Source organism: Oryza sativa, chromosome 1 (assembly GCF_034140825.1).
Source record: "Oryza sativa Japonica Group chromosome 1, ASM3414082v1".
In the NCBI taxonomy this organism is placed as follows: Eukaryota; Viridiplantae; Streptophyta; class Magnoliopsida; order Poales; family Poaceae; genus Oryza; species Oryza sativa.
The window spans coordinates 40,844,956-40,869,445 of record NC_089035.1 but is presented as its reverse complement, the minus strand read 5'-3'; the positions used below and the strand labels follow the sequence as shown (position 1 = coordinate 40,869,445).

The window sequence follows — 24,490 nt, the reverse complement described above, 5'->3', positions numbered from 1 at the left end:
GACTTAATAAATTCGTCTCGCAATTTACATGTGGAATATATAATTTGTTTTATTATCATAATACGTTTAATACTTCAAATATGTGTCCATATATTCGATGTGACACATAACAACTTTTCACCCCTGAACTAAGCAGGGCCTTGAGTACAAAGGAGATGGATGATCATGATCTCCTGTATGGATTCTCTTGTCAATGTGTTACAAAATTTTGTCAATATCTGTGATAACAAATCAGTTACGGATGAAAAAAGGTGGAATTTGAGTAAATTATGTGAGAAAAATTGAATAGTTTTAAAGAACTTAGACTCATCTGTCAAGCGGTTTCTCGATTCATAGAGGCTCAAGAAGTCTGATAACTGCGATAACTGAAGCGGTTAAGGTTGTATTTGTTGACCTTGGTCTCCTCTCCTATTGTCTTGTTGGTGCTTACATTTTGTTCTGGTCAGGGTGTGTTCTTTCATGTCAAAGAATTGAAATTAAACTAAAACAGGTCAGGTGGACACTTGGTTTGAAATTATGTTGATGTCATTATGTTCATTGCACTAAAACCAGCCAAAGTTTGGAAGGCGAGCACATGGCCTCGTGATCGTATTGTTCGTTTGTCCTTTGGATGGACTAATCACTTACATTATTCCCTAAAAACGGATCAAGACTCAAGAGCCAACCACCGGTCGCTTGAAAGAAATTGACAGAAAAGGAGTACTTTGCTGTGCTGTCTTGTTCTGCATGGATTCCAGTAGTGAACTGGTGATTGTATGCATCAGCTCTAATCCGGCCATCCAGGCAATGTCACGCTCATGTCAGGTTTGTGCCTTTGTGTTGATCTTGCATTATTATAGTTGTAAATGCTTGGATTTGCATGAGCTGGTGTACTGCTTGCTGCTCATCAGCATAGCTGGAGAAGTGGAAAGTTGGACTCTGCCAGTGCCAGGGTTAGACATTCTTTTTTTTTTTTTGAGATATTTTGTTCATCTCTGTGATGTGGCAAATGGTATCTGATGTTCTTCTTGATGGTCAACCAAGAAATGCACATAGACAGAGCAGCAAAAGTCAGTGGTTTGTTGGGATTATCTTTTAGGTCACGACCTCCCATGCATTTCCATATCATAGTTCTTTCTTTGCTCAAAACCGCAAGAAACTGGGACAAAAAAGACCAGTATTATAATAAAAGATTTTGGTATAATCAGCAGAACGATTATCGATATCTTGGTCTCTACTGGTACTAAAAATGATCTAAGATCTTCCCCTTTAAGTTTTGCGCATGCTTAGTACATAGATCAATTTTGCAGTAGATTAATGGAATTACAGTGCAAGCTAAAAATATATATTAGGTATGTTCCAGCAAGTCGATCCATGTGATAAGCAGATAAACAACTAAACAAGGATGGTCTGACTCGGAGGAACGTTCCTTTCACCCCATTTTTTCAACAACCTTTACCCACCTTCTAAAGTAAACTAAACCAGAACATCAGATTAGATTTGATACTTAAGTTTGTTTAAACACAAGTGTACCTGTGTATGACCCCGACAACCTGACAAAAGTTTCATCAGAACTTTCCGCAGGAGTTCTCATCAGAAGTCGAAAACCAGCAAAATGATTAAGCTATGAGACGAAATATTTACACATAACGAAACTTCCTAGAACTAAAAGGTACACAAAAGTATCAATCACAGAGAGGAGTGGTATCTAATGGGAATACATTGCAACATCCGATAGACCGATATGTAACATAGGTGCTTTGTGTCTTTGTATTGTCAGATGAAAATCTGCTCTACAACATTAATACAACTTATTTGCTTCCACTATATCGTAAAAATCAGAGGAAAAAAATAGTTAGGATGTCATAGAAGGAACAAAAAAGGGGACAAAAATGTTAGTGCGTCAGTAAACCTGCGTGGAATGAGACTCGGACCCATTTTGATTTTGATGGTGCACAAGGAATGACCAGCATGACTTCATCATATACATCCCAAAAAATGTCACTTCAGCCGTCGCCCCATCGATATGATAATATATACACAATTCACCAAGGTTCATCCCCACCAGTCTGGAATTTTTAATCTCCTATTCCTGTGAATCGCAAGATTAACTGCAGGGACTTTGTGCTTCACCTGCCTCCATATCATGTTCACAGCATCACCCTTCCTGGGTGGATTCTGGAATTCATAGTGATGAGAGACATTTTTTAGCTTTGACCAGATCTCAACCCACTTCGTTTTCTGGATCTGTCTGAGCTGGTTGAGCAAATAATCAGGTCTTAGAGCTTCTTCCACTGAGAAGAAAAGGGAGAACTCACTGTAATCAATCTCATCTTCGAAAGGGAGCTCAATCCGACTGCTGACAATCACAGGAACACAATGACTGACAATTGCATCAAACAGTCGGCACGAGGAAGGAGTATCCCCAGCAGGATGGAGACAAAACTTTGATGATCGCATGCCTTCCGTAGACTGTTAGGAGTAAACCATTTTTAAATGTCATGCCCTCTTATGAAAACCTCAACAGGAAAGACTTTAGATCACCTTAGCACGTTCAAACCATAGCAGAAGGCACTATACGTTTAGATGACATTAGAAAAGTAAGGTGCAAATGACAAAGGCCTTACTGTTTTAATGCCTTCACCTGTTGCAAGGCTATCCTCAAAGCGCACACCATCCTTCCCTTTTAGAATCTTGGCAAGTTTAGCACGGATCTTCCCTTCCTGAAAAAAAAAAGGAGCCCCAAAAAAGGTCATGTTCTTGAAACACAAAAGTTAGGTATTTATTTATGTCGAGAGCAGTTCCAACAAAAATAGCACTGAGCTAAATAGGCAGATTATGATAGATCACAGAGAAGGGAATAATTAAGTTGCATACATCTTTCCTGACTGTACGCCCTCGAAAGAAAAGCAGTGTAGGACGATCATCAAATGGATCAGGTGGATCATCGTTAAGGAAGGAATCTACAACATGCACATATGGAGCTACAACATCTTTCCTCAAGGAAGCCAATTCTTTTGTGTATCTTCCAAAGTCTGCAACTATAAGAATAGATGCATTCACCATATCACGCAAAAACCTAAAAGCATTTGGGTGATGCATGGGAATCACATGATCACGGCCTGCAGATCGTTGCCAATATTTAGATTTCCATAAAATCTCCATAAGCTCAACCTACAAGAAAATAAACTAAAACAAATCAGTGTAATTATAATGCCATGAAGTTAGTTTATATTATGTAGAACTAGGGCACATTGACACTATTATATGGCAGCATACTGCACACCAGCAACATGAAAAAGTCTAAGGAGGTGATCAAAGCATACCAATTCGTCATAAATGATCATCATATATAAAACAACCAAATTCCTGATACTCACCATAACTCAGGGTAGCTAATTGTCAAACATCATAGAAATAAATCGATATATTGTCATGACAGAAAAGGAAATGCCGCACCACACAACAGATTACTGAGCAAAGAAGAGTAGACGGCATTTTTCTATGGTTTATCAGAATTTGGAGAAACCATTATTGCTAATAGCGAGGTTGATGGTGATGTAACACCAACTAAATGAGAGCATTTTTCCAAAGCTATACAGTTTATCGCATCCACATGTCATCTTTGGTGTGCTCGTCTTCTTTGTTTAATGATTACTTGATTTTTTTCCCCCAGTACAATTCGCCTGTTCTATTGAATGATGTAGCATAGTTTTATGAGAAGCAGATAAATTTGGCTGCTTTCAGCAGTCTCTCAATCCACAGTGCATACCAAAATGACTCCAAAAAATTAAGACATGACAGAACAACACAAAATTTCGTAGGCATGACTCTGCATTTCCACAAGAACATAGGCCATGCCATTGCAAACAGGATTACCAGCTGAATTGAAAGGAAAAAGTGTGAGATTTACTGCACCTGGAGGAGGCGGTCGGCCTCGGTCTCTGGATCGGTCATGTTGCGGCCGTGGACGTTGAAGCTGAGCGACGAGAAGAAGGGCACGAAGAAGGCCTCCGCCGCGTCGGGATCCGTCACCCGCACCGCCTCCCTCCCCTCCTCCGACGACGACCCGTTCCCCCCACCTCCCCCGCCCTGCAGCGACGCCATCATCCAGTACTCCACGCTGTGCTGCCGCCTGATCCCGCCCGCCGACGGCGGCCACGCGGGGAACCCCGAGGCGGAGGCGTCCATCATGCCGACGTGGAACCGCCGTGGCAGGTCGTACATGAAGACCCTGAGCGGCGGGGCGGCGGCGGCGGCGGGCGCGCACCGGGCGCCGAACGGCTTGAGGTTGAGGAGGAGGCTCGGGGAGGAGGCGGCGGGGGCGGAGGTGAGGTAGAGGAAGGTGGTTGGGACGGCGAAGACGAGGAGCAGGAGGAGCGCGCCGCCGACGGCCACCGCGCGGCTGCTCGGCGACGCCATGACGATGCCCCCCACCGCCGGCGCCGCCGTAGGCGGATTTGGTGACCAAGGCGGCGGCGGCGGCGGCGGTGGCCGCAGCTATTATTAGTGGAGATGGGAATTTGGTAGCGTCGCAACAGCAGCTTGTGCTCCGGTGGTTGCGACGCCGTCCGCCATGTGTGGTGCGATGGTGACGGGTCTCCGCCTCCCTCTCTCTCCTTGTTTTTTCTCTTTAAAAATAAAATCGATCGTCCCAAAATATAAGAACTTAGTACAGAATGTCTAGATTTGAATCTAGAGTATGTTTAGTTCACGCTAAAATTGGAAGTTTGGTTGAAATTGAAACGATGTGACGGAAAAGTTGGAAGTTTATGTGTGTAGGAAAATTTTGATGTGATGGAAAAGTTGGAAGTTTGAAAAAAAAAGTTAGGAACTAAACCAGGCCCTAGACAAATGCAAATGCCCCATCCGGTCCCAAGATATAAGAATTGTTGTGTTTAGTTTCTAAAATTAGGGAGATGTTTGGGGGAAAGTTGGTAGTTTGGAAAAAAAAAGTAGGGAGTTTATGTGAGTAGGAAAGTTTTGTATGTGATGTGATGTGATGGAAAGTTAGGAGTTTGGAGAAAGTTTGCTGTAAACTAAACAGGACCTTATAATCTGAGATATTTTTTAGTATTACGAATTTGAACATACTATACCAAAAATATAAGAACCTAGGATCGAGTGAGACATTTTCTAATACTACGAATATGTACAGACTATGCAGATTCAAATCTGGACAAATGTCTCATCTGTTCTTAGGTCATCTGTTCTTACTCGAGTCCATCTAGCATAATGAATCTAGACAACTATATTGTTCAGGTAGACTCCACCTAGTTTAGTTTTTATCGGGACAGATGGTAGGGATTGAGTTTGTCGTATTAGCAGTATCCGTTTTCATGACAGAAGATCGTGCTGTTACTGCTGCAGTACGATCACGATAATCTTCCGGTACTTTGCTTGCATTAGAGAGTGAGATCATATGCTTGCAGAAGTAGCAAGCAAAGTTCACTCGAAGGCTCAGGCAAATATTGATCCACGAGAACCATGACAGATTTGGGTAGTCATCTCTTCTTCATGGCAGAAACGGTAAGAACTGTATTAGTGCCGAGCTATTACTCCATTAGCCGTAGATGGACCTTACAGGTTACAGCTCCCTGAATCCCCGTGATCAAGTTTCTTTTCTTAACATAAAAATTGTTTAACACAAGGCCAACGCTACAGACTGCAGCAAGAAGCCAACAACGCGTAGACATGGGCAGATTACGTTAGAATTTCATTACCTCTCGATTCTAGTGCATACTTTGCTCCTCCAAAGGGATCTCAAAGCCCCAAAAAAAATGTTTATCGAGACACTAGTTACAGAATCTAGGATAAATGTTATCATTAGCTACGTAACTACTGTCTCAAGAAGGCACAAACCATATATGCAGCACGGAGTAATCACCGGTTATTGTTCAAAACCCCCACGATCAAAGTTTTTCCGAGGGTTTTTCTTTGGGGTCAAAATCGAGCTAAATCATGTTCAGGTCTTCCATTCCAAATTTCCAATTGGGATTTGTTGTGTTGTTTCTCTGTTGGAATATTCGCTTACCTATGTAGGGTCGGGTAGGACTCGCCCATGATAAGAACAACAAGCGAAGTCCATCCAGTAAAGGACCTCGCACCCTTACCCTTTCCTTTGTTCTTCTGGTCATAGTTTTCCCAGAAGAACCCAGTTTCATGGTAATTCTTCACGATGTTCCTGTAAGAAGCACAAAAGTAGCAACAGCAATCTATTAAAGAGGCTGCAATTTAACTATTTTATTCAGCTTAGGGAAGAGAGAGGGATATACCTGATCAGGTTTGATCTTAGCTCATCATACAGTTCCTTTGCCCTGTCCTTGTATGGACCATCCTCTTCAGAGCAGAACAATGTTATTAGATCATCGTGCAAACAGTAAAATTTACAGAAGGGTAAAAGCTGAATAGTTGTTTAGCAGCATCTGTTATAGAGTTTACCATGTGCATAGTGGTGTAGTCCTGAAAGAATCATGTAGTTCATGTTTATCCAAATGGCACCTCTCCAATATGGGGGATCATGCTCAGTGTTGCGCTTCATATATATTGAACTGGACCATGGACAACAGATAATTCAGATCAGAGTAACCAAAAGACCAAACAATAATGCTATGTATACATTGTTATGTTGATTTTAATTCATTAACAAGCTCAAACGATAAACATTTAGGTGTTGGGGGCAATGCAGACTTATACCCACTTCATCCCCCGGGACAAGTCTTACCAATTGAGTATTGGATCCTCTAAAGAAATTACACTTTTCAAATAAATAAATGAAATGAAATATCTCATTTATTCCAGAAGTATCAGCTTCATAACTAATCGTCTTGATGCAAGTTTAGGTTGCTGGAGATCAAGTAGGAAATTTTGCCCATGATTCAGGTTAAATGAGTTATTATCTTTATATATACCTTGTTCGAGAAAGTGACCGAAGTCCGTAATTTGTCCACAGGATAGAGCTATTTGATATAAGATCAAGCTGCTTCTCAAGAACCCATGATTCCTGAACAGAGTTGAATGGTAGTTAATACTTTAGGGGATGAGCATCACTGGATTGGTAAAAGTGAGAACAAGTATATGTAGGTAAAGAGCATACAGGTGGAATGGCCCCCATCATGAAAGGGAACATGCTGACATAACCGACATGAGGTACTAATTGCAGCTGAGGGGGTTGTAATGTTTCACGCAAAAGCTCTCGTCTCATAACATCATTCTCTCTAACTTCATACCATCTCAATCGAACCTGTAAGAATAATATTGTCATCAGAGTTTGAAAGTTATGAATCATGTCCGAAAGGCAAGATGGCAAGATAGAGGAACTGCAAGAGAGACCTTTTCTGTGTGGTTACCATAGTCGAAATAGGCACCGGTTTTATCATCCAAGTGCATCTGTAAAAATGCCAATACTTTCAAATTACTATAGGATAAATGTGACCATCAAAACCCTTCCTGTGACACAAAATGATTGGCGGCAATTGATAAAAACCATTTTAGTTGCTATATGATCTTTGAACGTTTGATCAAAAGTAAGACTTCCTGACACAGCAGGCGTTTATGCAAAGTTTATTATCTTTATGGCATATATAAGTATGTAACCATAATATTGCAATGATCACGAACAGAAAACCAAGCACAAAACAAAAACTATTAGCTTCGTCTAGTATGTAAAATGTTAATATAAGAAACCATTATTGTTATAGGCGCAAGTGTTAGTGTTGGAGTATCAAGCCATTAATTATATCCAAAATGTAGCAGCCATTGGTGGATTGATATGCAGATTAAGTATCTATCTGACCTAAAAAGGACAAAAGCTCAGAACAAGAAGAAACAGTCAGAACTCTCAGAGCAATACCTTGTTAAGTATCCCAAAATCTGAAAGTTGATTTGACATCTTGTAGTAATCCTGTAGAAGTTCAAGACAGATTTTTTTCAAGAGAACCAAAGGCTGAGACAAAGCATAAGGCACAGTCCATTCACTCTGCAGTACCTTCTCAAGAGAGCTGTCTGTTTTAAGAAACTCTGCAATTGAGCACATACAATTCGTAGCTAAAAGCATCCAACACCGGAGGTCAACATGGCGCTCTTCATCATTAGGATGAGATGCCCGTGGATAGTCATCCAAACCAGATGTCAAAGTCTGTAGAGTAGTCAGCAACATCAGGAGTGAACGGTTAGTAGAAATGACATAGAAAGACAAGGCAAGAAACTGTAGCGTAGGCATGACAAAAGCTCAAAAACATAAACTGTAATGTAGGCATGACAAAAGCTCAAAAACAAATTTCTTTTGCTATTATTTGGGACCAATTAGTCTGTGGAAGAAAGCAACTATGAAGTGTTCCAAAACCTTCGGATTCAACTCCCTGGTGGCCATGCTGTCTCTTCCATGCCAATAAAAGGTGCCTTCGTATTTCCCTAAAAAAAACAAGTTTGAAAGTCAAAGAAGCTATATAGGATAGATAAGTCGAAGGTGAAAAAAGTTGGCATGACAAACAAAAATATTGGTTATTCCACACATGGAAAGTACAGCCAATGTTCATTGACATAACAATCAACAATGTCCGCCAAAAAGGAAAAAAACAATCAACAAGGTGATGGAAAAGGTAAAGATAACAGTAATTGCATAATTTCTAGCTATGTGGAATGGTGGCTATAGTTTGCAATGACACTAAGCTAAATTTTGCTTAGCACAGGAGCAGAAGGTTATTCCCTTCGCTAAGTAAGTTTGAACATCTCAATTGCATGGTTCCTCTTGGGTGGCAGTGAATTAAAGTTACTTTCTAAAGAGTCAGGAATTTGGGTTCATAACTCTCTCGTCCAGGAACAGTAAATGAGTGAAACAACGACTACTGAATAAGTTGACGATCAAAATTATTATTTCATATAGCATGCACTGCCTTGAGTGTATGTAAAATATAGAGTGCCAGGGATATCTGAAGACTAACATCATCCAAAACTGATGCAAAAACTAGTAGCTTCTGCAAGACAAAACGGCCAGAAAATTTTGCTGGTCACAATCCTATTCACAAATCACAAATATGATAGTACACTTAAAAAATGATAAAACTATAATTTATGATAGTACTCTTTTATCCAATCAAACCATTCATAAAATGTGAACATGTCATATTTGTATATCCAATCAAAATATTTATAAAGCTATAAATAGATACACTGACTGCATGCATCCCCAAAATATCACCCTTTTTTTTACTGAAAAGTAAGATATTAATGGCTCATCATGTTCATGTGTTCAGGCATGTATTTTCTGAACATTAATTAACATAATAATAGGCCTAAATTAAAGTGAAGATCCAATCCATACAAATTCCATACTTGCCAGAAAGAGGGCAGGTTATTCTGTCTGCAGTTATTCACAAGCAATCAAGCATCATTGGTTACCAAGTTCCTAATAAATAGTATGGACCATAAAATGTCATAACTTAACTCACCTGTTTGTGTGCTATTGAACCACTGAAACCAAGAGTTCAGCCTTACATAAGCCCTTTTAAGGAAAGTGGATATCTTTTCAGATTCCTCATCTGAAAACTGGTTTGCATGTATTCCACTTGCCAAATCTGTACCAAAAAGTGGCAAGTTAAACTCAATAGGATGTTCGATCACAGTTTATGCACTTCCATACAGTAGCAACCTTGTTGTGCTAAACCAAAATCGCAGACAGCGTGAAAATTCTCAATATTATAAATTTGAGACAAACGCACTGAAAACAGTGCAAAATAATGTTTTTGTGGTAACTTGATTTTCTGAGATATACTCAAGTCAGATAATTTAGATACTTTGATTCTCAACAGTACTGCTATACTGCATTTAATGTGTCATGACAGTGAAGAGCAAGGAAGAAAGCATTGTCTCACCACGCAGTGCAAGAAATAAGGTTGGGGGATTTCCATTGGAAGGGTACTGCAGAACAAATTCCTCAGGAACTTTACTGCAGAAATGTAAAAACAGATTATATAAGAACTGACACTCTAAACTCATAGCTAGATATGACAATGGTTCATTGCTCGCCAGGGGAACCACCTTAAAGCTTCAGCTCCTAATATTTGCTCCCGAGGAATCCATCCATCCGCATTTATTAGATCTAACCAGTGACCAATTATATCCATCGATATATGCACATCCCAGCGCCTATACATCACCATCAAGGATGTGTTAAACAAGCAGCAATAATACCAGCACAGATTCAAAAAAAAAGCGAGTGATGATATAGTGGCAGAAGCCCTGCGCTACACATCAAGATCGATGAAATGCTTACCAAATGACTAACTGATGGAAGCCCTCATCCCATAGAAATCCCCTTGGGAAGAATGAGCGACTAGGCACAGCTGTATATAGTGCAGCTGGCCAATATGGGATATATTTATCCCCATTTTTTTGCTGCAAGGAAACTCTTGAAGCATTAGATTTTGTTTGAGTGTGATGTGTAATCGCCTAGGATTTATATCAGATCTACAAAAGATAGCACAGTAATAAGAAGGGGGGGGGGGACTAAATCAGATAGCATAAAGTTCAGCTGCAATAGCTATTAGGAAAAGGATCTAATTATCAGGTAACACTCTAAAACTTACTGTAAAACCTTTTGGAAGTGCAATTTTTGACTGCCCATAGAAATAGCCAATTCCACCAAGAAGATTTGATAAAGCAGCAACACCAACAGATAATTCTTTGGGATTAATCTGCATCAGTGAAACAATAATATCAACTGCTCCATCACAAACTTTCTTCTGATTATGCAGCCAGTCACACTACTTATCTTCCAGGGGAAAAATAGCTTTTAAAGGTTCTTTCAACTATGAAAAGTGTACAGACTTGAACAAAATGGCAAGGACACTATCATTTATACGCAATAGCAATTTTATATAATCATAGGAACAGGAGCATAATGAGAAGAAAACAACTGTATAGACTGCTAAAAGAAGATTGTCAAAACTACAAAGCTCATCCAAGAGATCACACCTTATTATTTGCATTGAAAATTTGGTCATATCTCTTTTCAAAATCCTTCTGTTTTGATTCAAGACGAGTGCTCAGAACAGGACCTGGCAACATTAGTGATATAAAATCAACAAGCAAGATGAAATATTGCTTTCAACATCTCTGAATTTCAGGTTCAACAGAAGGAAAAGATGCAGGCAAGGAAAAAAAAGGAATGGATACCAAATGCAAGGCAGCAAAAGAAAAGGTCAAGAGCCTATGCATACCAAATTATGGAGGACATGGTATCTATGGCATGATTGCCATCCCAAAATGAATAGAACAAAAGGAAAATCACATATCCTATCTCCATGCAGTATGAGCTATGCAGTAGAGTCACCTGTTAGCCTGTTAATGCGCTCTTCAATCATTGGGTTTTCTGAGGCGGCCCCTGACAAGAAGACTATGTCGACTTCGGCAGAACGTTTCATGGAAACCTGTGAAGATGAGAGAGAGCATAGATCACAATGCCGGAAGAGAACACTATTTAAATCTGGGTGTACGTTGACTCATTGGATTCTCATATTGACAGAATAACTTTCTTTTTCATCTTTGACGCACCTGATATACTATTACATTTGAAGAATCTTCTGCCATGTCTGGAAGGTTAAGGTTCCCACTTTGCATTGCCTAGAAAGGTACACAGGAGCAGCTAAATGGCAACTTGAGTTCATAAAAAAAAACTGAGACTTGTTTTTGACCCCCCCCCCAAAAAAAAAGGTAAATGTAAGGAGCTAAGACATACATTAGTCGCAAGGGCTTGCTGTACTAGGTCACTTAGATTGTGCATACTAATTGATTTGAATCCAGCTCTGTGAATTTCCAAATTTTCCTGCGAGAAAAACACAGTTCTGTACATGTCAATATTAACATCAGTTTATATGGAATTGTAATGCTATATACCAGTAGCGAGTAAAATAGAAAAATAAAAAAATAGTAGCAACAATGTGACGAGCATACTGAAATATGCTACCTCAGATCTCAAATAGACTTTCCAATCACCAATCTCCTCACGGGATCCAGATGCCAAAAGAACATGACCTCTTGACGAAGGTATATGCGAATCCATAGTGATTGAGTTCCCTGCTTCATCCGCGATGTAGAAAAACAGGTGTGTGGTGCTTTCTTGGTCTTCACTTAAACTTGGCCTAAATTAAGTATAACTACATGGAATAAATTTCTTTTGGTTCCTTTGGTAACTTTATATAGGTAGCAAATAAATGATTGTTAATATCATCCTGGTTTGTGAATAGGGAATGAAAAAGTCAATCCAGTAAAATTTATTGGTCTTTTCACCTTGTACTTAAAACTGGAAAATTGTTTACATCTCTTCAGTAAAAAAAACTTTTCAGTTTTGTAACTGACAAATATACACTTACCCATCAGTCTTCGCATTCAATCGAACTGCCCAATCTCCACCATAACCGCTACCCTCTCCTTTCTCTTTCAGGAAACTCGTGGTCAACAACAAGCCATGATCAACCAACACTTGATGTCCATAATCCCTCCCATTGTGATCTGTCCACCCATATGTGCTAAGCTCATCAGAATCTTGGCAAACATGACGAAGAAAGTATTGCCCATTCTTTGCACCAATCCACATTATCCCAGCAATTAGAGACAACGGGGTTCTGAAATAGAAATACTATTAGCAAGAAGTTGAGAGTGCCACCATATCATCATCATACAGCAATAGAATTCCAACTATGAGGTGGTAAGGTGGCAACATTCTAAACCAGAAACAAAAACAATACGCATTCAAGGAATCAAGCAGGAAATATAACAACATCTTTGTTCTCGACACATATGGACTAAGCAAATGGGAACAAAACTCCATAGAAGTGTTTAAAGCATAAAAAACATATGATGCTAGCAATATGAACTTCCCTGCATATTTCTAGCATGCCATGGTGGACTAAGAGAACTGAATTGCTTAAATTAGCACGCTATAAGAATCAAGGGGAAGATCAAAGTTAAGCACCTTGCACGAATTCCAAGATATACATTCGGCCTGTAGGTACCCCAATACAAGCTTTCCTTGTGATCTCCTTGGAACTGTAAACAGTCAACTATGAGCCATCAGAAAGCTAACCATAATTACCATCCAAACTCAACAGTATGGAATAACATGATGTTACGTATAAATCAATCAGAACTAGCTTACAGGAGGATATTTAACAGAAACTGGTACATTTTAGGTCGTCTGTCCTAGCTCAGATGACATTTGCGGCTATGCACAATTCATATTCATTTTACCTATGACAAACCAGTCGTATCCACTATGTGGTTCAAACATAAAGCAGCCCTTGTAAAATCCAAACAAGCAGTGGTCGATTCCGTTATTCTCCTAGCATTTTTACACAATTCAATTAAGTTCTTAACTACTACTGTTGCAGCAGATTAAGCAGAAGCGCACTAATAGACTACAACCGCGCGAGATTGTAATCTAAAGCTATTTCACAGAGCATTGGAGGCTTGAAGAAACAATGCGACGAACTTAATGGTCATCACCTGAGGCAGATCCATCATCCTGGGCGCGTCAAGCGGCGTGACGGAGCGCACGGCCCTGCGCAGAGGCGTCTCGACCTCCCCATCCGCCTTACCCTGCCACACGCCGGTATACACCACGAAGGCGACGGCGAGGAGGGCGACGGAAGCAGTCCCTACAAGGAGGAGGTTCCGTGGGCTCACCTCCATGAGCCGCAGGGGGCCATGGTCGCCGCGGCCACGGCGCCGCGCTGCTGCTGCGGCGGCGGCGGCGGCGGCGGCGGCCGCCCGGCGCGCGTCCGGCTCTGGACCTGAGCGGCTCCTGGCGGCGGCTACGGGTCGCCGGACACTGCTGCTGCCGCCGCCGCCGCTCATCGGAGAAAAATCCCGGCGATCTCCGCGTCTCTGGTTGGTTTGGTCCGAGGACTCGCCGCCACTTGGGGAGACTGAGACGAGGGGTTTGGGTTGTTTCTACACTAGTCCCGTCTTTCCGTTCGATAGGCGTAACTATCAAAATACGCCTTCCGGTGATGGATACGAGTAGTTCCAGCTTGAAATGTAATTTGGGATTACGCCTTCCACGCATCGGGTGAGGGAAAATTGACCATGTTCAGCCGTTCGGGCCTCGTTTTAATGGGCCTCAGTATCTCGGCCCATCCACATGTGGCCTCAATCCTTCTTGGGGCACCACGTGGATAGGCCTTAATGGTCTTATCTAAGCGAGGCCTTCACTGCTGAGTACTACTAGTTTCTTTTTTTTTTTTGCGGGGTGCTGACTGCTGAGTACTAGTTTCTGTTCACTATATTCGATGATTTTTTTTAGAAAAAATGAATCGCTGTTAAAATGAAGATTCTCAATGCTTGTTATCAATGTGCATCCATCATGTTTCATCCTACTTCTTCCGTTTCACAATGTAAGTAATTCTAGCATTTTCCACATTTATATTGATGTTAATAAATCTAGATAGATATATATATCTACATCCATTAACATCTACTAGGAAGAAAGCCCGCGCAGTTGCGCGGGCAATTTATTTATTGTTTAAAAAAAACCTAAAAAAGCATTATCTCACCATATTCACTATAAGAAATAAACCATAAATTTTGACATACTAAATTATAATAATGTCCATCATATCCAAACAAAAATCTTTTTGCCCTCATCTATCACCACTACTTATTATCGTTGTCTTGAAATATAGATATTTTTTAATAGTTAGAACTGCATCTCTATCCACAAATAAACCCAATACATAATTAATACCATATAAAATTCATATGTACTTCATACGCAAGTACTCATACCTTACAGGTATCCGAATCTATATGTAAATATTTAAAAATACCACATCTAATAATTAATTAATATGATAAAATCATTAACTTATATATGAATATCCCTTTAATAACCAGTGAAGCCGACTATAGCCGCTAAGCCTTTTTTCTCCAATGCCTTGATTCATGTGTCCCTTATTGATATAGTTGTGCTCCTCAAGACAAGCTTGGAGCACTATTTTATAAAGGATTGCATCGGTAAGTAGGCTAGTTGAGCTCTATTATCAATGGTGACCTCTTACTCGGACCACTTCTGCTCAATAATGCGTACTCTTGCCGTAGTTACTATAATGTAGCCAGTTGAGGTCCATGCTTGGCGCCCTTTAGGGTATGAGTAAGAGAAAATACAGGTGATGAAAATATTTTTTAAATGTTTTGAATCAATTTATTTTATAGAGTATACATAATTTATTTATGGTGTTAATCGATACTACTAAATTTTAAATTTTAGTGGTACATATATAATTTTCTCTTTTAAAGATTAGCAGAGTTGATCATTGGACTCTACTTTGAAAAATCCAATAGTTTCAGTGGTGATGACCACTAAAAAAATATTTGGTCAAATTGTGATCTTTTGCTAACATACAAGTTAATATAGGTTTTGATTTTTTTTCTTCTATTATACATCTAATTTACCTATGCATATTCATGGGACTAACATTCAATGAAATTTGTTAAAATTATTTGTGCTAATTGTTAACACTATTTGTAGAGAAAGACATAAAAAGAGATATAATGTAGTTACATCTATGTTTTTTTTTCTAGAGAACAGTAGTCTCTCGTGTGGATGTTTATTTTTCCTTTTTTTTTTCTTTTTGGATGATTATTTGTCAATCATAGGAATATGATGTACATTTTTCTATTCATAGTGTGCATCTGCATGGATTTATATGAGCTCATGTGATCGCCTTTTACATTGTTAGTAAATAATACTTTAAAAAGTTTGACAGGAAGAGGGTGGAGCAACGGGTGGCATGAGGTGGTGTCATGGTGTGGCTTATTTTACCACCTTGCTAGAAGTGGTCACAACATCTATGCTCAATTTAGAAAATAAACCTTATAGTCAGAACGAATGAGAAAACTACCATATGGGACAGCCATATACGCACTCTTCTTTTTTTATTATTTTTATATATATCTAGCGTATGTATGTACATAGAAGTTGTGTATGTACGTAAGGAGAGATTAGACGGTTTTTAGATAGAGAGATTATTGTCATAGATCTAATTTAATGGTTGAAAATAATGGAATCGCTAATTTTGAGGTGTAAATAGATGAATAGTTGTTTTTCTTTTATTTTATAGTTTTCCTAGATACTCTCTAATTAGAGCGTCACATAACATCTTAGAAGCGTTTGAAGGAGTATAGAAATTCTATTACCCATAGTCACAATCTACTTGTAGTCAACTATTGTTTATGGTGGATTATGCAACCTCTACTTGCCTATCATTTGTTGATCGTTGCACACTTAGTATTGTCCTTTATCTTCGGTGCTTGACGACATACATGCTCATTAGATATCAGTTAACTGTTAGGTGCATTGTATACGAATATCTTGTAAGTGATATGACTTAGTGATTAGTAAAGAGTGACCTATATATAAAACTTACATATATGGGGATAAGTGATGACATGCGATTGATATTTTAGGCTAGGATATTGACCAATTATATTGCGTACTACATATTAAGTTTTTAATACCTAAGTAATAAATTTAAGGCAGTGTTGTAAAGTGCTTATAGGATTAACTACTCCCTATTTATAGCGAGTACGTTTGTCAAACTACTATACGGTGTATTACACAGTACGTGTTTTACAAACTTTTTATATAAAAGTTTTTTAATAAATCAAATAGATTCATTTGTATTTTTTAATATTTAATACCCAATTAATCCTATGCTAATGACATGTATCATCTTGCACGTCCTGGATAAGCACACCTAATGAGCTAAATCGATTTAAACCACCTAATGAGCTAAATCGATTTAAACCTAAGTAGGAGATAAAAGACATCGACACGATTTGAAAAGAATATATTTGATCCTTAATTTCTAATGATATATAAAAAAAGATAACTCACAATACGTGAAAATATATTAATGATAAATTTAGTAATATTATTTTGATATATCAATTATTTTTATAGTAGGGAGTGAGTAATTTTGGGAAAGAGTAATTTTGGGAAATGTTACTCACAACTGAAGTTGTTTTATTTTTAAAAATGTAAGTCTAATTTCACTATACAACATACAATTATATAATGCATATTATTCATTTATTTAGATTTTTATGGATGTTTTGATGACGTGCGTATTGTAGAATTTAACTCAAAATAGCATATATTTTTACAACTATTAGTTGAAATTATTAATTTGGTTTTTATCTCATGAGAGAGAAAAAAAAGAAAATAAAAAAATAAGGGAAGGGGGTGGGCACGTATGAGGTATGTACGTACGTGCACGTACAGGTTCGGGAGGGATTGTTATGGACGTGCAGCTTTTTAAAGATAAATCTATTTGGTATTTTAGATCTAACCGTTAAAAATATGGACCCACCGAATTAAATGAAAATCAATGGCTAGATGTTTTTTCAAAACTTTATAATTTATTAAAGTGCCACTTGGTGGCTTAGGAGCGTTTGTAGAGACGTCATGTGGCGGTTTAGGAGTGTTTGTAGGAAGTTTAATGGACTTTTAAGTATATAATAGATATGAATGTGGGAAATGTTAGAATGACTTACACTGTGAAACGGAGGAAGTACATGTTCTGCAATGCAATATTTCGTTTGCTAACTTGGTTAAAAGTTCAGGTAATCGAGCACCCATGACAAAAGCAAACACAAAATGAGATTATCCTAATCCACACAACGCCAAAGCTAATTAAAACATAGGAAATAAATCATCAGACTAATAATGTGTATGCGTAGTATAATGATTTTTTTTCAAAACACGAAATAAAAGTAAACGCTCATATACAAACGCGTATACTCATTCTATAAATCATTTATTTTATAGGACAGAAGGAGTATCACTGTATCACACACTCTGTATGAATGGCTCCAGTCTCCAGAGAGTGTCATATTGATTATTGGCGAAATCACCCCCATGTGCAAACTATAGTACATCAATTTAATGTGTTCAGAACTAATACTACTCCCTGAGATATGAACAAACAGAGATGAAATTGAACGAACAACATGGGGAGAGGCTTCTTCCTTCCATCCATCGATCCTCCACCGTCCGTCCCACATGCCATCCCAATTCTCCAGGGCAATCAAACCTCGAGCACGATTCAAGTATAACCCCGAGCAATATTAAAATCTACGACCTCTATTTCAGATTATAAGACTTCAAATTAACCGAGTTTATAAAAAAAATAGTAATATTTTCGATCCAAGATAAATTTATTATAAAAATATATTTAATTATTAATTTAATGAAACTAATTTGATAATGAAATATTTCTATATTTATCTATATATTTAGTTAAGCCTGTAGCAGTTTGACTTTAACGAAGGTTTAACCCATCTTATAACCTGAAACGGAGCGATTATTTAGCTTAGCTTTGTCAGCACGAATCAGTGTATGCACTTGCCGCCCTCGAACGTCCAGCCGATCTTGCCCATCTGCCGCTCCCACCGCGGCCGCGCCACGTACCTCCTCCAGTCCCGGATCACGTTCCTCAGGTCGTGCAGCTTGTTCTCCAGCCCGATGCAGCACGTCATGTGCACGGTCGCGATGCGGTTCAGGTCCCGCCCCAGCTGGCAGAACCCGCTCACCGCCGCCGTGTCGATGAACCTGATCCTCACGCCGACGCCGCCGCCCTCGCCTGCGCCGGCGGCGAGCTCCCGCTTGATCTCGTTGAAGACGAACTGGTCGTGCTCCCCGGGGAACCGGCGCCGCGCCGCGTGCCAGTACGCCATGGCGCGCGCGTTGCGCGGCGTGGCCTTGAAGTAGATGAACCCGGTGTTCGGGTAGTTCCCCAGGTCGTCCGGGTCGCCGAAGTAGAAGTCGCTCGACGTCGTGATGTCCGCCGCCGCCGTGATGTGCACCATCGGGTTCCTGAACCACGCCAGGTCAACGTCCTGCCAATGCCAACGCGCGTCGTGTTCCTCGTCGTCAACGCCTCGTGTTTCTCCCACAATCATGGACGCCTACTAGAATTGACGAAAAGATTTATGTATGGGTGGAGCTTGCCGTGAAGAGGAGGTTGTAGCCGAGCTCGAGGACGCGCTGCTGCAGCTTGAGCTTGCTCCAGACGAGGTCGAGGTAGTCCTTGGTCATGTAGCTCTTGGCGCCGGAGAGGTCGAGGCCGGCGACCTCCGGGAGCAGCAGGTAGCAGTGCGGGTGGATGGCGCGGCACCGCCGGAGCGCGCCCTCGTCCATGGCCACCACCACGATGTGCTCGACGAAATGCGAGATGTTCTCCCCCACCCTGAAGCTCTCCAGGAACGAGTCCATCAGCGACCCCGGCGCCGCCCACGCCTCGTTCACCGACGTCATGATCACCGTCCTGTCCTCCATCGCCGCCCGCCGCACCATCCTCGCGAACTCGTCGTCGTCGTCCCCACCGCCGGTCTGCGTGCGAAATCATCACAATTCACAAATTAGTTCATCAGTTCTTGGACTCGGCTGGTTAACAATGGCGCATATCAAGAACAGCTTACCTGATTAGTTCTTGCTGCTCTGCGCGTCTCTGAATCTATCCCTTTCGCCCGTGGAGCGCAAGCCACGGCGGCAGCCTTCTTCTCCTGCCTTGTCGCCGGAGTTGCCTCCGGCGTCGGCCACGCGGGACTCGCGGTCGAGGTGAAGACGAAGACGATCAGCGCGGTGGCCGACGCCGCGCCGAGGAGGAAGACGACCACCGGAGATAGGCCATTCTTGGAGCTCGCCATGCCTGCACTTCCTCGCATGAGCAAAAACTCTGTAATCCGGGAGGTCGCAATCTGTATTTGTACACTGCTCTGTTGCAAGAGCTTGACTTTTCATGGAAACTGACAGCTGCCAGTTCGTGGACGCCCTCCAACTCCCATGTCTCCTGCACCATCACCGCCGTCTCCTAGCCGTCGATCAAGCGATGGACCGTTCAGATTTCGTGAGAAAAAACAGACGAGGATTGAGATCATGAGCTGATGTGCGTGATCAAATTATTCTCATCATTGAGGCCTAGAGATCCTCTTTTAATTTGTAGCTGCAGAAGCTTCAGAGGATATGCCACCCGAAAATATTCAGACATCGACATGCACGCATGGTTGTTGGGCATTTTTGTATGCCAAGAACTCATAAAGAACAGAGATCAAAGAGATGTTTATGTCTTGATAGCCGTTGCACCATCCTACTACTATTGATTGTTGCAAGAGGAATGCACATAAGTATTTGTGTGGACACAAGTGAAAAATGCATAGAGATCTTCCGGCTAGCTCTATAAGATGATGGGCTAGACGCCTTGGGTTCAAAGCCTCATTTTTGTAATTATTTGATATAAGTTTATTCCCTAATATTCACGTCTTTTTATTTGTGTGGACACAAGTAACACAACCGACACAGCAAGGGACAGATCCTCTATCCCCATTGACCATTGATAGGCAGTGTGAATTTTGGGTGACCTCACAACTGAACTTTTCTCTGTATATGAACAGACGACACTGCTCAAACCACATAGAGTAACAGGCTGCAGTTCTGCACATGGTGGGATAAGGCAAAAGGGCAAGTTGGTCACTAAGAAAACCGAATTGACCTGTGTAATTGAAGAGCAGGCGAATCATGGAAGAACAAATCATTTCAGTGCACATATTAGAAGGCCAACTGAACTGTCAGATGGTCCCTCTGAAAGTCACTGGAATTGAAGCGTAAGAAAATACAGCTGGGTTGAGAAATTGATCGAGCCATTTCTTATTATTTTTCCAGCCTCACATCACACTCGAGATTCTGGAGATAACGCAAAATAATTTAGTCGAGCATTTTCTATTCATTTTGTTTCTTCACGTCACATTCATCAGTTCAGAGGAAGTAAAATGAGGTTGAGTTGGGCCTTTTGTATTATTGTACGTTTCTTCACGTCACAATCATCGATCCGGAGAAGAAAGCAACACAAGAGACAGAGTTGACAGAAGCTTGATTACCAGCCTATTTGATTTCCTGGCATCCATTTAATTGGCAACAGGTCCCTGGAACTGGAAGAATCGGAAGATGACCCATTATTCAAAACTGTACCTTTTTTGCCTCCATAAAATGATTAAAGTAGCCAGCACCACTATCAGAATTCAGAATCTGTTTCTTTTGGAAAAAAGATAGTAGTACATGCCTTCACAGACTTCAATCCAAACATAAAATACACATGCATCTTCTCTCTCCAAAAAAAAACTTAACCTACGCCTCTTCTAATACAATGAATTCGGATAAACCTCATTCGTAGTATTAGGAGGGATTACATTCCTCGTAGGTTGAGGTTTTTTTTGAAATGGAGGGAGTATAGTTCAATACTAGCACAAGTACATCAGAGGCATCATAGTTTCCCTTCATCTGAACAACCTCTCATTTATTCAGATTTATTCCAGAATAGCTCAGTTCTTACATTGTCCTAGTGTTAATTCAATTGATAATTAAGGTTCATTGTCGATTGACATATAGTTCATACAACAACAGAATGCTGCAATTTCAGTGACATCAAATTAGCTTCAACCATTAATTCTCTTGACAATTTAGGGATGAACAGGTTTACGCCATCCAATCGAATTCCGGCACCGGGTGGGGTACGTCCACTTGAAACCCCCCTTCTTCCTCTCCTCCGGCGACATGCCCGTGTAGTTCTTCCAGTCGGCGGCGATGTCGGTGAGGTCGTGCACCTTGGTGTCGAGGCCGACGCAGCAGTCGGCGTGCATGGTGACGGCGCGGGCGAGGTCGTCGTGGTACTCGCAGAAGCCGCCGAAGTAGAGCGTGTCGAGCGGCTCGATCCTGGCCCGCAGCTTGGCGACGAGCTCGTGCTTGATGTGGCCGAACACCGCCTGGTCGTGCGCGCCGGGGAACCGCGGCCGCGCCGCCTGCCAGTAGCGGAGCATCTCCACGCTCTGGCTCGTCGCCTTCACGTAGTAGAGCCCCGTGTTGAGCGGGTTGTCCAGCGGCGCCCGCGCCGCGGAGTAGTCGTCCGACGACGTGCTCATGTCGGCGTACACCGCGATGTGCCGGAACGGGTCACGGAACAACACCATGTCACAGTCCTAATTAACATGGTACAGAATCAATTCAGCAAATCGATCGCCATTGATGATCTCCAGAGCTCAATGATTTGCTAGATTTGGAAGTGGATTTTTGTCCATCGAAGAAACATCCTCTCATTTTGTACATTGCGTTCAAAAAGTTATTAAAAAAACTGAAAAAAATTATCAAGATATATCAATATATGATATATCTTTTTGCAAACATACAAGTTAAAATTCGACTTATACAATTCAAAACAAAAAACAAGAAGTTTGACCGTGTTAAAATTGCGTGTTCTTTTCATAGTCAAATTTGTTAATTTTATTTTTATTGGTATAAGTTGAATTTGAATATGTATGTTTGTGAAGTGGCATATCATATATTGATCTATCATACTATTTTTTTTAATTTTTTGATGACTTTATAAGTGACATGCAAAAACGAGGGATACCCCTTAGAGGATGAATAGTTTTTTCCATTAGATTTGTACATTACCGTGAAGAGGAAGTTGTAGCCGAGCTCGAGGACGCGCTGCTGGAGGGAGAGCTTGGTCCAGACGAGCTCGAGGTACTCCCTGGACATGAAGCGGGTGGCGGAGGTGAGGTTGATGGACTTGACGTGGAGGAGGTAGCAGTGGGGGTGGACGGCCTTGCAGCGGCGGAAGCCGGCGGGGTCGACGGCGACGACGAGGACATGGTCGAGGAGGTGGGCGATCCCCTCGCCGTTCTTGAAGCTGTCGCGGTAGAGGTCGAGGAGGGACCCCGGCGCCGCCCACGCCTCGTTCACCGACGTGATGATCACCGTCCTGTCCTCCATCGCCACCTTCGGCAGCAACTCCGGCAAGCCCGGGAATTTCTCCTGCACAGGGTGCCATGGCCCATGGGCTCGTTCAATCTACATGGGCTGAACAAAATCTGCCTCTGGATGATGGGCTCAACAGCTAGACAAAAAAAGCCCACTAGAACCAGCAGTTTGAGGTCGGGATAAATTGGCCCGTTACTGCACGGTGCAATCTGCCGACATATCCTACGTACTACGTACGTGCTCAACAACGTCACGTTATAACAACGTACATATCCGAAAGACTTTCATCTGAAAAAAATTCATATGAGAACTAACAATTTCATACGATATGAAACTTGTTGTAGCAAAAGAACAACGTATAAACTCTCTCCAGAATTAGCCAAGCCATAAATCACCAAATTAAGGGGTTTTGCCCGGGCACAAGGGCGAAGATAGATTCGGGTGAAAATACACAAAAGGAAAAGGTGATCGCGCATGCATGTAACTAATGAAGCTGGACTAATCCATCAATTTAATTTGTTAGTTTCTTACCTGTTGAGCAGGAGGAGGAGCAGCGTCGCCACCGGCGCCTCTGAGATCATGATCCGCCGCCGCCGCCGACGATGATCCACCACTCCCCCAGCTCGACACGATCGCCAGCTTCTCGCTCACCCTGTCGGACGCGAGGAAGAAGAGCAGCAACGTCGGCAGCGCGGCGCCGGCGAGGAACGACACGACGTGGTTCCGGTTGATCATCGCCATGCCGCCGCCGCCTCCCAACCCCAACCCCATCTCGCTCTCCCTGCTGCTCTCTAGAGTACTTGTGAAAGGCTAAGAGAGGAATTATGAAGAGCTTAGCAGCAGAGCTGTACTTAGCTAGCTAAGCTAACTACTGTTTCATTGCCACGTACTCCTACTACTTAAACTACGTACGGTTCTCGATTCAACGATGGATATATGAGAATCTATTTTGTCAAAAGGATCGACAGTGGGATTGGCCAATAGCTAGGACGATCAAGAGAGCCCATCGGAGGAAAAAACAAAACGATATGTTTACAAATAAAAAATAATTTGTAAATACAAATTTTATATACATATTCTTAACTATCAAAAAAATATTAAAAAATAAACTACGATAAAAAAAAGTCAAAAATCAACTTTAAATTTAAAATTCAAAGTATAAACGAAAAGATAAGGCGGTAACACTAACTAATTAACTCGATGGCTTTGACGTCAAAATCATCATGGCTACGATGTCTGGATTTGCGTGTATTTTCTCACTTTCTTCCTCCTCGTGCCCGCCCGCGGTAATTAAACGACTCAGCGCGCTCTGCCTTTTGAGTGTTGATTAGGTCATGTGGAATTTGTTTTCACCTCTGTCAAGAGTCAATGGTGTAGGTGATCAATGTGAAGACTTCTCTTAATCCGTTTAAGTCGTACACGACGAAGAGTATACACCAATGCAGCCTCCGGTTTGGACTTGTATTTGCGCAGATCACCTGCGCTATATAGAGATTCAACTGGATGCACGAGGGCGACGAGTACAATCACGCATAGATGAACAAAAATGACAAAGGGAATGTTTGGAGATCTTTAGATTCTAATTAAGCTGCCGGTGAAAACCCAGCTTGTGAGAATCAAGAGAAAGCATAAAGATTAATTTCTACTCCGTAGTTCATTTTTTGATTGTTCAATGACAATTTCTCAAAATTTTAAAAA

At 41.2% G+C, this 24,490-nt stretch overlaps 4 protein-coding genes across 5 annotated transcripts; all 4 read right to left on the bottom strand.

Annotated features, from left to right (window-relative positions):
• Positions 1 to 1,681: 1,681 nt before the first annotated feature.
• LOC4327749 (probable arabinosyltransferase ARAD1) lies at positions 1,682 to 4,614 on the bottom strand. The gene is made up of 4 exons (XM_015765390.3): positions 3,898 to 4,614; positions 2,857 to 3,153; positions 2,607 to 2,702; positions 1,682 to 2,451 (listed from the first exon to the last, which is right to left on the bottom strand). Exons 1-4 carry the CDS (start codon positions 4,399 to 4,401, stop codon positions 2,035 to 2,037), a joined length of 1,314 nt encoding a protein of 437 aa, XP_015620876.1. The 5' UTR covers positions 4,402 to 4,614; the 3' UTR covers positions 1,682 to 2,034.
• A 959-nt stretch (positions 4,615 to 5,573) lies between these two features.
• Positions 5,574 to 13,897, bottom strand: LOC4327748 (mannosyl-oligosaccharide glucosidase GCS1). Of its 2 annotated transcripts, none has more exons than XM_015765388.2 (22): positions 13,483 to 13,897; positions 12,953 to 13,026; positions 12,351 to 12,602; positions 11,945 to 12,119; positions 11,717 to 11,803; positions 11,533 to 11,601; positions 11,312 to 11,408; positions 10,954 to 11,036; positions 10,566 to 10,673; positions 10,253 to 10,374; positions 10,018 to 10,125; positions 9,852 to 9,925; positions 9,429 to 9,554; positions 8,324 to 8,391; positions 7,967 to 8,116; positions 7,832 to 7,882; positions 7,312 to 7,368; positions 7,076 to 7,222; positions 6,891 to 6,982; positions 6,421 to 6,530; positions 6,255 to 6,318; positions 5,574 to 6,163 (listed from the first exon to the last, which is right to left on the bottom strand). In XM_015765388.2, the coding sequence occupies exons 1-22, from the start codon at positions 13,831 to 13,833 to the stop codon at positions 6,010 to 6,012; spliced, it is 2,619 nt and encodes an 872-aa protein (XP_015620874.1). In that variant the 5' UTR covers positions 13,834 to 13,897; the 3' UTR covers positions 5,574 to 6,009. The 2 variants fall into 2 exon arrangements, with proteins under 2 accessions (XP_015620874.1, XP_015620875.1); XM_015765389.3 differs by having other exon boundaries at positions 12,351 to 12,489; positions 13,483 to 13,633.
• Positions 13,898 to 17,764: 3,867 nt separating this feature from the next.
• Positions 17,765 to 19,756, bottom strand: LOC4327747 (uncharacterized protein At4g15970). Its single transcript, XM_015774077.3, has 3 exons — positions 19,459 to 19,756; positions 18,989 to 19,369; positions 17,765 to 18,876 (listed from the first exon to the last, which is right to left on the bottom strand). The coding sequence occupies exons 1-3, from the start codon at positions 19,702 to 19,704 to the stop codon at positions 18,370 to 18,372; spliced, it is 1,134 nt and encodes a 377-aa protein (XP_015629563.1). The 5' UTR covers positions 19,705 to 19,756; the 3' UTR covers positions 17,765 to 18,369.
• A 1,546-nt stretch (positions 19,757 to 21,302) lies between these two features.
• On the bottom strand, positions 21,303 to 23,639 carry LOC4327746 (uncharacterized protein At4g15970). The gene is made up of 3 exons (XM_015774085.3): positions 23,324 to 23,639; positions 22,484 to 22,846; positions 21,303 to 22,008 (listed from the first exon to the last, which is right to left on the bottom strand). The coding sequence occupies exons 1-3, from the start codon at positions 23,561 to 23,563 to the stop codon at positions 21,493 to 21,495; spliced, it is 1,119 nt and encodes a 372-aa protein (XP_015629571.1). The 5' UTR covers positions 23,564 to 23,639; the 3' UTR covers positions 21,303 to 21,492.
• Between the last annotated feature and the right edge of the window lie 851 nt (positions 23,640 to 24,490).